Source organism: Delphinus delphis, chromosome 3, assembly GCF_949987515.2.
Source record: "Delphinus delphis chromosome 3, mDelDel1.2, whole genome shotgun sequence".
In the NCBI taxonomy this organism is placed as follows: domain Eukaryota; kingdom Metazoa; phylum Chordata; class Mammalia; order Artiodactyla; family Delphinidae; genus Delphinus; species Delphinus delphis.
In genome coordinates, this window is record NC_082685.1 from 172,255,549 (window position 1) to 172,270,233 (window position 14,685).

At 65.1% G+C, this 14,685-nt stretch overlaps 1 protein-coding gene across 3 annotated transcripts in view; it reads left to right on the forward strand.

The window, feature by feature from the left end:
- SLC12A7 (solute carrier family 12 member 7) overlaps positions 1–11,380 on the forward strand; it is a 42,340-nt gene extending 30,960 nt beyond the window's left edge. For 2 of the 3 annotated variants that reach the window (XM_060009703.1, XM_060009705.1), the window contains exons 18-24: positions 1,764–1,959; positions 2,192–2,361; positions 2,661–2,792; positions 3,418–3,525; positions 5,003–5,181; positions 8,646–8,779; positions 9,893–11,380. In XM_060009703.1, the coding sequence (XP_059865686.1) occupies positions 1,764–1,959; positions 2,192–2,361; positions 2,661–2,792; positions 3,418–3,525; positions 5,003–5,181; positions 8,646–8,779; positions 9,893–9,984 (1,011 nt within the window). In that variant the 3' untranslated portion in view covers positions 9,985–11,380. Of the gene's footprint in view, positions 1–1,763; positions 1,960–2,191; positions 2,362–2,660; positions 2,793–3,417; positions 3,526–5,002; positions 5,182–5,764; positions 5,780–6,668; positions 8,780–9,892 lie in introns of those variants that run through there. The other variant, XM_060009704.1, reaches the window with a different exon arrangement.
- The last annotated feature ends 3,305 nt before the right edge of the window (positions 11,381–14,685 follow it).

The following is a 14,685-nucleotide window of genomic DNA, read 5'->3' on the forward strand; positions in this document are numbered from 1 at the left end:
TCCAGGGATCCCTGAACTGCACTGCGGCTGCACCACGGCAGCCCTGGGTCACATCCAAGCACCTGTTTGGACTCTTCTTTCTTGAGCCAGCAGCCCTTCGACGTGGTGGCTCAAGTCCGGGTGGTCGAGGGGGGACGTGGCTCCAACCTTCCATATGAGGTCCTGGGGCGTCCATCCCAAGTATCAGCAACAGGGGCTTAGAACAACCAAGATTCACTCTGTCTCCGCTCTGAGGCCAAAAGTCACACATCGAGGTGCCCCAGGGCCAAGCTCCCTCCTGAGCTCCAGGGGAGGGTCCTTCCTGCCTCGTCCAGCTCCCGGGGCTCCAGGTGTCCCTGGGCTCCTGGCCACGTCCCTTCGGTCTCCACCTCTGTCTTTTTTTGTTTTGTTTTGTTTTTGTTTTTTTTTTGCGGTACGCGGGCCTCTCACCGCTGTGGTCTCTCCCGTTGCGGAGCACAGGCTCCGGACGCGCAGGCTCAGCGGCCACGGCCCACGGGCGCAGCTGCTCCGCGGCACGTGGGATCCTCCTGGACCGGGGCACAAACCCACGCCCCCTGCATGTGCAGGCGGACTCCCAACCACTGCGCCACCAGGGAAGCCCTCCACCTCTGTCTTTACGTGGCTTCTCTGTGCCTGTCTTCTCTCCTGTCCCTGTCCCTGTCCCTGGATAATCCAAGATGGTTTCACGTCAAGACCCTTAACTTAATTACATCAGCAAAGACTTTTTTCCAATAAGGCCACATTCACAGGTTCTCAGGATTAGGAGGTGGGTGTATCTTTTGGGGGCCACCATCAGTTAACCCACTGTGGTCTGTCCTCTGGCCCCCAGAATGCACACCTGCCTGATGTGCAAAGTACGTTTATCTCATCACTGCATCCTCCCAAGTCTCAACCCCTTACAACATCAAGCAAGTGAGGAATGTCGTCTAAGTACCCGCAGTTCAAAGGTCCCAAATCTCGTCTTCTAAATCACCTGGCTCAGGTGTGGGTGAGATTCTGAGTGGAGTCCATCCTGGGCAGAACCCCTCTGCCCACAGCCTGTGCGACTCGGAGATAAGCAGTCCGCGTTTCAAAGTGCATTGCGGGACCTGCACGGGGGACACGTCCCAGCCGGGGAGGCACAGATCGGAGGAGCCGGGGGGGTTGGACTCCAGGGGGCAGTTCCATTTGGTGTCGGGCGGCAGTGCTTCCCTGTGGCTTGAGGCCCCACCCCCAAGCCAGGCCCCCGAGGGCCGGTCGGCGCGGCCGGCAGAGGGCCCGCTTCACAGGTGGCGCTACCTCGACAGAAGGCCTGCCGTGGCCACGGTGTGCCGGGCTGCGCTGTGACGCGGAGCTGCCCCAGTCGGGCGCGTGGCATGTGGCTGAGGGGCCGCAGTGCACCCGCCGGGCACTTCACTCCCGCACCACCACCTTCTAGGAAGAGCTGTGTGGTTTGATGCTTTCTGACCAAGGTTCCCGCAAGCTAGGAGTGAGGGCCAGGGTGTCCGTGTGCAGTAGGGGGTGGCCTGTGACCCCGCTCTCCTGTGGGCACGCACGCGTGTGCGCACTGGTGCTCACGTGCACACGCAGGCAGTGCCCGAGAGCGCCGGGCCCTGGCCTCGACTTCGGGTACCGAGGGGCGCCCGCTGAGCCTCTGGCCCCCACGCGTGAGGCTGTGAGCCCACCTGGGGCCCGCCCGGCCCCGTGTGGTAGGCGAGTGTGTGCTGGGACCTGCTGCCCCCAGCCCACCCCTCACCCCAAGCCCGACCCGCCTGTGTCTGCAGAACATCCGGGCCCTGATGGGCGCCGAGAAGGCCAAGGGCTTCTGCCAGCTGGTGGTGTCGTCCAACCTTCGGGACGGCATGTCCCACCTGATCCAGTCGGCTGGCCTGGGGGGCATGAAGCATAACACGGTGCTCATGGCCTGGCCCGAGGCCTGGAAGCGGGAGGACAGTTCCTTCTCCTGGAAGAACTTCGTTGGTGGGTCGGGCCGTTCGGAAGCCGCGTGACGGGAGCCCCTCCCCCTGGCCTTGCCCCCATTGGGCGGTTCCCGGGGGCGCCCCGGCTGGGCCGCAGAGTGATGAGGGGGCGTGCCCCACGAGGGGCTTCGTGGGGACCCCGGGCTCCCCTGCCCCCGTCCCGCTGGTGAGTCCAGGCCGCTCGGTTCTGCGGGGTGGGCCTGTGACCCCGTGACCTGCCCGCCTCTCCACAGACACCGTCCGTGACACCACGGCGGCGCAGCAGGCCCTGCTGGTGGCCAAGAACGTGGATCTGTTTCCGCAAAACCAGGAGCGCTTCAGCGACGGGCACATCGACGTGTGGTGGATAGTGCATGACGGGGGTCTGCTGATGCTGCTGCCTTTCCTGCTGCGCCAGCACAAGGTGTGGGCGGGGCCACGTAGGGGGCGGGGTCATGGGGGTCACGGGGGAGGGGCCACACGGGGAGCGGGGTCATGGGGAGGGGCCACACGGGGGAGGGGGTCACACGGGGGAGGGGCCACACGGGGAGCGGGGTCACGGGGAGGGGGTCACACGGGGGAGGGGCCACATGGGGAGGGGGGTCACACGGGGGAGGGAGGTCACACCGGGGAGGGGTCACGGGGAAGGGGCCACACGGGGGAGGGGCCCCACTGGGGAAGGGAGTGGACAGCGGGCAGGAGTGACCGCCCCCCGCCCCCCAGGTGTGGAGGAGGTGCCAGATGCGCATCTTCACGGTGGCCCAGGTGCACGACAACAGCATTCAGATGAAGAAGGACTTGCAGACGTTCCTGTACCACCTGCGCATCAGCGCCGAGGTGGAGGTGGTGGAGATGGTGAGGGAGCCGGGCACCGGGCGGACGCAACTCTCACCTGCAGGGTCCCCACGGCCCTTACAGCCCAGGGCCGGTCTGCTGGGCCGTCGCGGCATCTTCTCTGTCCTCTGGCTGTGACGGCGGCTCGGGTTCCTTCCTTCCTTTTCCGTGACCTCGACAGCTTCAAGGAGGGTCAGGCGATGTGTAGTGAGTCCCTCAGTTTAGGTTCGCCTGATGCTTTTCTCGTGGCTGGACCGGGTCGTGGGTTCACGGGAGGAGGACCCGGCTGGACCGGGCTTGACCACGGGGCTGGCCGCCTCCTGAGGAATCTGAGCTCCGGGGCCGGCGGGAGGGTTACGGTCGATCCTGTGGGGCGCGTGTGGGCCGGCCTGTGCCCGGAGCCCACGGTTGTGGTGCCTTCTCGGGGGTGTCTCGTGTGTCAGTGAACGTGGGTCCCGGGGTAGGTGGAGGGCGTTCAGTCGTGACCTGCACGCTCACACGTAGGGGTGGGGACGCCGGGGCCGGGGCTGTGAGCCACAGAGGGCGGCCCGGGGGCCCCCGGGCCCGCAGCACGCTCGCTGGGGGACGGGGGGTGAGTGGTGATCATTCTGTGCTCGTGTCTGCTTCCGTGCCTCGGAACCTGTAGGTTGAGAACGACATCTCGGCCTTCACCTACGAGCGGACGCTGGTGATGGAGCAGAGGTCGCAGATGCTGAAGCAGATGCAGCTGTCCAAGACGGAACAGGAGCGGGAGGTGCGTGGGGCCACACGGGGGTGCTGCCGGGCCCCTGGACAGCGTGGGCTGTGTCCCCCGGTGCCACACTGGCCTGTCCTTTCCCGGACCCCGTGTGACTGTCAGGACAGCGTCCCTGAGGCCTCCTCGAGCTTTTGTCCCCACACCTGGTTTTGTGAACAGCTGGTGGCGCGACTTCTGCCCCCACCTCCCCTCGCCACGTGGCTCGAGGTCACGCCCTCACAGGCCTCTGGGGTCAGGGCCCGTGTCTGCCCGGCCGTCCTGCTCGTGCACGGCCCCGTCTCTCTTACATCATATCCCGACTGGCCACCTTCTCCTGTCCCTCCATTCTCAAACCAGCAGCCACCAACTCGTTACACCCCTCCCAGCCTTGCCCCGGCTCACGTGTCCCTGCGGCCTTGCACGGCCCGACCCTGTCCCTGCCTGAGTGACCTTCGCCCTCGCCACACAGGCCGCTGCGGTTTCCTGGGGGCGCTGACCCCTCACCCCCACAGGCCTCCGGCTCCTAGTTGTCGTCAGTGCCATCTTTGCATACAGCTCCCGGGCACCTCGTGTGACATGGGAGCTCCTTCCCCCTGCACCTCCCCTTCCCCAGACTCCATGGCGCTCACAGCCCCACCCCAAGGATGTGGGCTCCCTGACAGCCCCTTTGCTGTTGACGAGTGAGGGGGGGTGAACGGGTGAGGGGAAGGATGGATGGATGGGTGGGTGGGTGGGTGGATGGATGGATGGATGGGTGGGTGGATGGGTGGAAGGATGGATGGATGGATGGGTGGGTGGGTGAGGGGAAGGATGGTTGGACAGACGGATGAATGGACAGATGGATGGATGGAAGGATGGATGGGTGGGTGGGTGGGTGGATAGGCGGATAGATGGAAGGATGGATGGGTGGGTGGATGGGTGGAAGGATGGATGGATGGGTGGGTGGGTGGGTGAGGGGAAGGATGGTTGGACAGACGGATGAATGGACAGATGGATGGATGGAAGGATGGATGGGTGGGTGGGTGGGTGGATGGGTGGATAGATGGAAGGATGGATGGGTGGGTGGATGGGTGGAAGGATGGATGGATGGGTGGGTGGGTGGGTGAGGGGAAGGATGGTTGGACAGACGGATGAATGGACAGATGGATCGATGGAAGGATGAGCAGGTCGAGCAGAGCCTGTGTGTGCGGGGGGCGGGGTTATGTGCAGTGTGGAGACGTGCATGTCAACATCTCCTGTCAGCACGTCTGAAGAGGTCCTTTCTCAGGGGCTTTCAGAGCTGGGACAGGAGGAGACAGAAATGTAACGATGGGTTTGGTCTGGAAGCCCAGGAGGAGGGGCCTGGGAGGGCCGGTCCAGATGTCCCCAGGCCCCGTCGGCTGTGCTCTGTGTGGGGCCCGGGGCTGGCCGGCTCCTCGCCCCGCGCACGCGCCCTCCCCCGGGCTGGGCTCCTGCCGTCGCGGCAAGGCTGGTCGCTGTCCTGCTCTCCCTCCAGGCTCAGCTAATCCACGACAGGAACACCACCTCCCACTCTGCCGTGGCCGCCAGGACCCAGGCCCCGTGCACGCTGGACAAGGTGCAGATGACCTGGACGAAGGAGAAGCTGGTCGCCGAGAAGTACCGCAACAAGGACACCGGCGTGTCCGGGTTCAAGGACCTCTTCAGCCTGAAGCCGTGAGTGTCCACCTGCAGCAGCCCGCAGCCACGAGGGGCCCCTTTGCCTCCGCGAGGAGCGGCGGGCACATCCAGCCTCGGAGAGGCCAGAGCCGGCCCCGGGCCGCAGCCTCCTTCCAGCGCCAGTCAGCGGGGACGCGGGTGGCGGGTTGGCGGCGGTGCCACCGTCAGTGTTCCTGGTGGGTGTCCCAGCACCTAGGGGTCAGGCCTGAACCCCCGCGGTGACGTCCAGGCTCCCCGTCGGGCCGGGGCCCGTCCCCCTCCTCGGCTCTTGGCTGTGCTGTTGAGCTGAGGGCCCCCAGGGCTGGCACAGGTGCCCGTCGGTGGCGTGGCTGGACCTGGGGAGGGGTCCCGAGTGGGAGACTAGGACAGTATCTCCCGGGTCTTCGGTGGCGGAGCAGAGCCCTGGAGCCCTGAGTCATCGGCAGGGCCTGGGGGGCCCGAGGGGGCCCGAGGGGTCAGTGTGCTTGAGGAGGGCCACAGTCAGATGAGAGGGGCAGCGGGGATGAGCCGAGTAGCGGTTCAAAGCGTGTGTCGTGTTTCCGCTTAAAGTAACGTGCTCTCTGTTTTTTCTTCCATGTAGAGAATGGGGAAGCCTGTAAGTCACTCCCTTTACGCGGGACCTCGTAGCCGTGGTTGCCTTGGCATGCGCTGCACGCACAGCCCCCGTGAACCGAGTGTGCATGTCCGAGTGTGTGCACAGCCCTGTGTGTGTGCAGGGCCCCGTGTGTGGGTGTGCCCGTGTACACGTGTGTGCCAAGTTCTGTGTGTGCACGCACGTCCCAGTATGTGTGCTCAGCAGGTGTGTACGCGTGTCCGTGTGTGTGTGCCTCGGCCGTGTGCGCATGTCTGTGTGTGCGTGTTCACGTGTATGTGCCTGGGCCACGTGTATGTGTCCGGGTGTGTGTGCACGTCCTCGTATATGCGTCTGGCCCGTGTGTGCGTGTCCGTGTATATGTGCCTGGGCCACGTGCGCATGTCTGCGTGCAGGTGGCGCTCGCCTGTTTAGTTTGCTCACTCTGTCTGGAGCGGCTCAGGGCGCACCCCAAACCCCTTCTCTGGGCAGCACGTGAGGACTGAGGTTGGAGGGAGGTTGGTCCTGAGCGGCTCTGCAGCGGAGCAGAGCGTGTGCTGTGCCTGAGGCTGGTAGCAATCGTTCACCCACATCCCTTGGGGCTGGGGGTTCGGACCTCATCTCAGCTCGTCCAGGACGGCGTTTCCTCCTGTCTGCCCAGCACCGGGTGCCTTTTTGCCCCATAGGAAGCTGCCACCTTTAGTCTCGTGGGAAGGGATGTGGATGAACCTCTGCGTGGCCGGCCCCTGAAGGCTTAGGGCCAGGCCTGCAGGGCCCGCCTGGGGTTGCTGTCTGTCTGTGCATCTGTCCACCCCTTGTTCCCCCATGATTTTCTGACTGCTGTCCCTCCCGTGGGAGCCCGGCCAGCGTGCTCCGTGGAGCCTCGGGACTTGGGGTGCACTTCCTGTTCCAGCCCCGAAACCCGAGTGCATCACACCCTGAGGGAGCAAAACGTGCAGATGAGTCGGGGAACGCTGGGCCGAGTCCTGCACTTCCTGCCGTGTTTTCACGACCTTGAAGTGTCCTACGAGTAAAGCCTCCTAATTAAAAAGACAAAAACAAACCCGTGGACACAGGAGTGCGTGTCCCCCCCAAGAAGGCGCGGTGAGCCGTGGGCCCGTGCCCCGCGTGCGCCTGCTGGGGGTCCGCAGGGTGCGAGCGGCGGACGGAACCCCACTCCCGTCTGGCTTCTCCTCGGGGTGGGCTGGAGGGGCTCCCGGAAGGTTGGAGGTCGGCCCACAAGTGGCACGTGCCCAACTAAAGCTCCCCACGGTGGGTGCCCTGCGGCAGGTTCGCTGGCCCCCGGTCGTGTGGGCATCTCTGTTTCGCCAGCCTCCTCCGTGTCTCCGTCTGGAGCCAAGGGTCTGGATTTCCACCTTTGCCCCCACGGAGCCTTCTTCTGCCCCGGGCGGCCCCCGCCGCAGCCGCAGTTCCCAGCCTCAGAGGACCCCATGTGGGAAGCCCCTCTCCAGGCTCAGCACATGGCCACGTGCTTCCATTTGGTGGCCTCGTGGCCGGTTGTGGAGGCAGTGCAGGTTTCCGTTAACTTCCTGGACACACGGGCTGCCCCGCCCCACGTCCGCGCCCCTCTCGCCTCCACAGGGCCTGTCATCTTGGAGCTGCGGGTCTGTCCAGACCCAAACTCCTGATTTTAAGATTATAAGTGTTTTCAGACTGTGAACCCTGAGAGGCCCTTCAGTGTCACACACGCATTCCTGGGATCGCCTTGTCCCCAAACGCACTGGTAATTGTGGTCCGTCCTGGCACCTGATTCACGGTTCTTGTAACGAAAGACTCCTGACTGCTGTGGACAGAGACCCAACCTGTAATTTTACCAGATAAAATTGGAGAGAGGAAAGCAGAGCTCCGTCTCCCTGTTTCCCTCCTGGTGATTGGAGGCTGTAATTGGGTTTATTTAGCTTAAGGCTTGCGTTGAGCAAAGGGTGTGGCCTGGAATGCATCCTGGGGGCCTTTCCCCTTGTGTGGCGGCCTCTGTCTGTATGTCTGCCCATCCGCCCGTCCCTCTTATGTCTGAGGCACGGTGGCCTTTGAGCTACGAATCCTGTGTGCGGCCCCAGGGTTGGCGGTGGTGCTGGAGCGCCCAGCGCAGGCGGGGTGCTGGTGCGGTGAGGCGGGTCTTCCCAGCCGGGGTGTCTGCCCCCTGCTTCTCGGAACCCAGCTCACTGGGGAGGGACCTGGGGAGGGGGGAGGACAAGCACGCAGGTGCCTGCGCACCTGGTGTCCCCAGTCTTGCTTCCCTGGGGATCCTGCTTTGGGGGCCGCTGCCAGACCTGGTTGCCCGGGACGCTTCGAGAACCACCAGTGCGCAGTGGATGCCCCGCCCGCCTTGAGGAGTGTGGGCACCGGGCAGGCAGGGAGCAACGGGCACAGGGTCCGGGTCTCCAAGGGCGGGGGCTCTCGTCTTTCAGCTGTCGGCCGGGTGGACGGAGCCGGGGCTGGGCCTCATGGCGGACACGCTCAGCCAGCACCTCTGGCTCTGTTCCACGACCTGGGGCCTCCAGAGCGGGTGGAGGGCTGGGCCCTTCCTCGCTCACCCTCTGCGTCGGAAGCAGCGAGGGGCAGCGTTTAGGGCAGGCTCAGCTGCAGGGCAGGGGTCTCAACGGGAGACACTCCGTGACCAGGAGGTGCACGCTGTGCCGTCGAAGGGGCTGCTCCCGCCCAAGGGGCGGTGCTCGGGGAGCAGAAGCTGACGTGCCCGGCTGTCATCTTGGCCTCCGCATGCAATCGCCGTGCCGGGGGTGCTCCGGGTGGCGGGTCTGATCTGTTTTCACCCGGCCTTCCTGACGGAAGTGGAGTGGGCAGGGTGGGGCCTGAGCCCGGCACCCAGGACCGCGGCTGGAGGTGCCGAGTGACCGTCCTCCTCCCACAGGGACCAGTCCAACGTGCGGAGGATGCACACGGCCGTGAAGCTCAACGGCGTCGTCCTTGACAAGTCCCAGGATGCCCAGCTGGTCCTGCTGAACATGCCGGGCCCCCCCAGAAACCGGCAGGGGGACGAGAACTGTATCCTTTCCCGGGCGCCGTCCCCACGTCGGGGCACCGCTGCCGCAGCAGGGTAACACCCCCTCCTCTCCTGCTCAGCGGAGACACCCGGGCCAGGGGTCAGGAGCCGCAGGGCCCTCGACGTCGGGCGGGGCGGCCAGCCCAGGTGGCCCAGACCAGAGCCGCTTTGCCCCGGGCCGCCCGCGGGGCTGTGGGCAGGCGCACGCAGAGGCTGCGAGCGGGCGGCTCCTGCCGGCTGCCTGGGCCCCTCGTGGCCAGCAGGGGGCCGCGAGCCAGCGGGCGAGTGTGCTTCTCCGTCCCACGTTTGAGCTGCTGGGGCCCCAGGGCAGCTGGGCGGGGGAGCCCCAGGAGTCGCCCCTGATCGCCTCGGGCGTGAGCAGTGGGGCCGAGGGGCAGTGTGGCCACGTGACTGAGGAGGGGGCCTTCCGGGGCCTCCACGAGGATCACAGTGGCCCCTGGATCAGGGTGGTGTGTGAGGAGCACGTGGGCTCAGAGACCGACCCGGCGGGGAGTCACCGCATGACCGACCCCGATCCTTCCTGCTGCAGCTCCGGCTCTGGGTCCTCGTCGGCGCCGGGCTCTGAGCTCCCGCCCGGCCGGGTCCCTCCCTGCCCGTCTCCAGGACGTGGCAGAGCCGTGGCTCCACCCCCAAGCCCTTCCCGGCACCAGGTGCCCTGAAGTCCCCTGGCGGGTGGAGCCCTCGTGGGTCAGCCGCGGGGCGCGAGGCTGTCATCCTGGCCTCGGGGTCACAGGCCGGTCCCCCGGGGGCAGGACGAGGTGGGAGGAGGCACGCAGCCTGGTCCCGGGTTCTGAGCCTCAGGCTGACCACACGCTTCACGGGTCTGTGCCTCGTGGTAACCAGGACTCCCCGGCCTATCCAGGGTCTTGGGGGTGGACAGGCCCCTCCTTGGCAGGGTCAGTGCCCCTCGTTCCCTCACACTGGCCGTCTCCTCCCCGAAGGCCCTGGGTCCCGGCCTTCCCTGTCCCGTCCTCGTCTCTTTCTCCAGCCAAGGCCTAACTGGCCGTGGGCTCCTGGGTGGTGAAGGTGCTCCGTTCACCCTTTCAGCCACGCACCTGGTTGGGTTGGCTTTGTCCTTAACTCGGTGCCCCCAGACATGGAGTTCCTCGAGGTCCTGACTGAGGGGCTGAACAGGGTCCTCCTGGTCAGGGGCAGCGGCCGGGAGGTGGTCACCATCTACTCTTAACGTTCGGCCGCACCGGGGATGTGCCCGGCGGTGTGCGGATGGCGCTGCGATGCTCGCAGACCAGCACCTGATGCCCCCGGGGGCTCTCCTGTCCAGGCCAAGAGCCGGCACGTGACTCGAGGTTTCCTCGCGGCCGAGGGGAGGCGCGAAGCCCTCGTGCCCCCCTTCCCCCCGCCCCGGCGAGGCTGGCCGTGACCTGGGACGTGGCTGGCCGTCTCGTGGAGACAGAGGAGGTGGGAAGCCCCTTGGATTCTAGAATCGATTTCCCTGGGTTGGATCTTCGGGCTGTCGTGCAGTTACGTTCACTCAGATCCCCCCGACCCGCGAGAAGCTGCACAGACTGAGGTGGAGCGTCGGCAGCTGGGTGCAGGCTCCTCAGGGGCCCGGGCTCAGGCCCCAGAGCTTCCCAGCTGGGTGTCCGCCTGCGTTTATGCTCCGGGAACCTGCAGGCAAAGGGGGAGCCTTCGGGGCCGGGAGCGCCACACACTTTCGCATCTGACATGCGCCTGCCCCTGTGATCTCAGCTTCCACGCTTCACGCTGGAGAAAGGGGACGAGGCTGCAGCCGCGGGAGGGCCCGTGACGTCAGCAGCTACAGCAACCGGCTGTCAGCTGAGCCTGAGTGTCCCCTCCCACCGGCACCGACGGTGGTCCAGCTGTGTTTAGGGCGCTGACAGGTGGTCCCAGCCCCACTGAGGGCACTGACAGGTGGACCCAGCGACATCGGGGGCACTGACACGATACCTTCCAATGATCCTGGACTGTTTGCACTTTACACACGTGATCACGTCCATTGTATATTGTCGCAGTAATTTGTGCCTCACTTCCCCATGGCTTATTTATTTATTTAAACACCTGGGGGAGTCTGAGTGATAAAAGTTGACCCTGAGGATATAGCTTCTGTGAAAGGGGCTCCAAACAGACCAGCCGTTGGCCTTCTCTGGCTTCCGTGGGCTCCCAAGGGAATCGGCCTGGTGCATGGATTTCAGGTCAGGCAGGGGCTAGGCATGTGCTTCCAGACGCTTCTGAGGGGTGGCTGGGCAGCGTCCGGCGGCCACAGCGTGTGCCAAATGCCACAGCTGGGCTGGGGAGTGGGGGGGTCTCGGGTCAGTGCCGAGTTAGGCCTCCAGACCCCTCGCGCATCTGGGGAGGGGCCCGCCAGTCCCTCTCCTAAGTCACATGACCCCGGCTCACGTGGAACGGAGGTGCCCGCGCCCTCCACCTGCTTCCTGCTGTGTCCGTCTACACGGGGCATCCTTTCCACACTGTCAACTGTGTAACCGTAACTGCAGCCATTTTAAAGTTGATTTCACGTTTTCCTTTTTTAGGTCCTTCGTATGATTTTGTTAGTAGAAGAATAAAATTGTATAAAACCTGAGTATGTTGAAGGGTCTCCCGTGACTCGCTCAGCGTAGAAATTAAACGTTTGGAGGTGCCCCCCTCCCCCTCTTCTTGGAGGACTTTATTTCAGGTCTATCAGCCAAAGCACACTCAGATGGCGAAAGAGTCAGCACGTGAATTGGCGGAAAGAAGTAAAAACCAAACCGCTGTCAACGGGGAGCTGCCCTGCGTCCCCCCCCGGCTGGGTGTGCAGCACAGCAGTGAGATCCTGCTGCTGGCTGACACGACTCCACCTGTACTTTCTATCAGGGTGGAATCGGCAAAGAGTCTGTGACCAGGGGCCCTCTGTCCTGACACGGGCTCGCGGCGAGACAGCCCTTCCCGCCTGCGAGGATGTAGGCGTGACCAAAGAAAGGAAGACTGACAAGTGTTGCCCAAACGTAGAGAAACTGCTCGTGGGGACAGCGTTGCAGCTCCTAAGTGTGTGAAGCCAGAAGACCCAGCAGTTCCACTCCTGGACGTAAAAGCCAAGAGGAACGGATGCCCGAGCAGACGTGGAAGCGCCGGTTCCTAGCGCTCACAGCCGCCCTGCTGTAGAGCAGCCCACGTGCCTGTCCGCTGACGCACGTGGACGAGCACAGTGCACACGTGTGACGGTGTGTAACGCAGCCCTGAGACGGATGAAGTGCTGCAATACAGCTGAGCCTCGAGAACGTTCTGCTGTGAGAACGATGCCGGGCACGACCGTCACGCTCCCGTTACACGTCCAGGGTGGGCAGAGCCAGAGCCAGACTGGCTGACGGTGCAGCCACAGGGGCGGGGGTGGAGACTGGGGGCCCGTGGCGGGCACGGGGTCTCTTTAGGGTGAAGAGAAATGTTCTAAGAAGGTGGTGACTCCTCAGCCTCCCCGGCCGCTGCCCCCGGTGCTGCCTCCCCACCCCTGGGTTGGCGGCTGGGCCTCCCCGGTTTCCCTGGCAACGTCGACCCCTGCTCCGTCCCAGCGCCCCCCTCGTGCTGCCCCCTCGCCGTGGACGCCAGCAGCGGCTCTAACTCTGGCCGCCCTGCTGTGTCTCCCACCTGCTGTTCGCCGAGTCTGCAGAGGCGCCGAGCGGTCGAGCCGTCGCCGCGGTGCACGTGGACCCGCAGCCTGGAGCGCCTGGGGTCACCGTGGGGGTGCAGCCCCGCCAGACTCGGCGCCAGGCGCTTCGGAGGGCGAAGAGGCAGCTGGGGGCGCCGGCTCGTCCCTGGTTGGTCCCCCCTGGGGCAGCGACTCCCAGCCACCCCCAACCCTGACAGAGGTGCTGTGGGCGTACGCACGGTGGGAGCGTGTGGCTCACGGAGCCCATGGGAGGCCCTGGGTCCCACTTCTCGGACGATGGCCAGTGGCGGGCACCGCCCACCCCATCCTTCCAGGCTCAGACTGGGCAGCAGCCGTCCTGCGTCTGGTGGTGGCGGGCGGCGTCCACTCACTCATCCACCCACTCACTCCCTCACTCACCCTCCATGCTCGCTGGGCTCCCTCGTGAAGAGCCTGGTCCCAGGACAAGCTGTGGGTCCCCCAGGAGCAGACGGAAACGGGGCCCGCGGGCAGCAGGCACAGGCGAGCCCGGCCCGGCACGCGGGGTCGGGGCACGGGGCTCATCTCAGGTGCAGAGAAGCACGAGGGTTGAGGGCAGAAGCGAGGGAATGAGGCAGAGAGTGGCCTTGGGAGCAGGAGTGGGGTCCAGGGTCTCCTCCCACGTCCCACACCAGGTGCCCCGGGTGCAGAGACATAAGTGACCACGTTGTGTCTGTGCTCAGAGGAACACGAGGAAAGAGACTCGCGGGCTCGGGGGCCGGCAGGGGCCGCATGCACGAGCGGAGCGGCCAGGAGCACGGGCCCGGGAAGGGGGCAAGAGGGAGGCCGGCGCGCAGACCGGGGACCAGGAGGTGGGGTGGCCAAGCCGAGGGCCCACGCCCCCTAGTGTCGCGAAGACCTTCGCTCGTGCCAGGTTCTCCGGCAACACACTCTCCGGGAGGGCCTCCTTAGGAAGTAAGACTCAGGTCGGTCCAGTTGGGATCGTCCAGTAGCCAGATCTACACTTAAATAAGTAACGAGGCTCTTTGTTTCCGTTACAGAAGGCATCTCTCTGTACTTGCCCAGTCACCACGAGGCTTCCCTGGTGGACTCGGCGCTGGGGCCTCCTCCCCGTCACCCCCGCCCAGGCCCAGCGGGCAGGAGCTGCCCCCAAAGCAGGCTGGACAGCTCCGCTGACCCCAGCCACCTGTCTCACAGCCTTTCTTCCAGGAGGGCAGCTGCTTCCCCTGATGCATGTGGTCCCGGGGCCCCGCCCCAGGTCAAGCAGCTGCGTCCACGAGAGACGAGCTGTTCTCCACATGTGGACGTTTAGTTCCTGTGTCCACGGCCACGTGGCGCCCTCTGTGTGCTCATAAGTGATCTTTCTCGTCGCTGCTCTCAAACAGCTTCTCTGTCCCTTTCAGCCGTCCTGGACACGCACTGGCGGCAGGGAGGGTGGGCTTCTCTCCTCCACGGACCCACAGGCAGCAGACACACACACTCAGCTGCTGGTCCGTTCAATGGCATTTCAGTTACATTTTGTCTTTAAAACCGGGGTCTGGACTCAGGCTGAAGTTGAGGCCTCACCACACTCCCGGCCGGCCAGCGAGCTCCGCCTGAGGGCGGTGTGGGCGGTGGCAGGGCCGGATGGGTCTGCTGGGACTACAAGTCCCCTCACGTGGGGACCGGGTGCAGGAGCTCTGCACACAAACGAAGCGACCGGGGTCGGGGCCAACATTTCGTGCCGAGGGGCAGGTGACGTGGAGCTGGGGTCACGACAACAGAATGGAACGTGGACTCGTCTGCGCGGGGCCACACCCGGCCGCTGGCCCCTGGGCCAGCCAGGCCCGGCCTGCGTCTGCTCCTGAGACCCCCGGAGCCCTGAGGTGTGGGACGCCTGCGCCTCCCTAAGCACGCGGGTGCAGCTCACGGAGACGCCAGCTACTCGGAAGCCCGGAGGGGTTCTTTAAGCAGCCACGAACACGGCGCCTAGAAGGGGGCGGAGGAGGTGGAGACGGGGCACATCCGCAAAGGGCCAGCATCTCCACGTAAGCCTCACCTGCGCAGCCCACACAGGCGTGGGGTGTCCCCACAGCACGAACCCAACCTCAGGCTTAGGGCTTCATCTTGCTTTTAGAGCAGTGAAGTGGGGGACGAGTTACGCAGAAGTGCGGAGCTGTGTGTGCGTTAAGTTTACTTCTACAGACGTACGAACAGCGACGGCCATGCTCTCTCCGAGCACCGTGGGCCCGTCCCGGCTGAGCGGCCAGCTGTCTGCACTCGTGGCCACACGCTGGTGCAGGG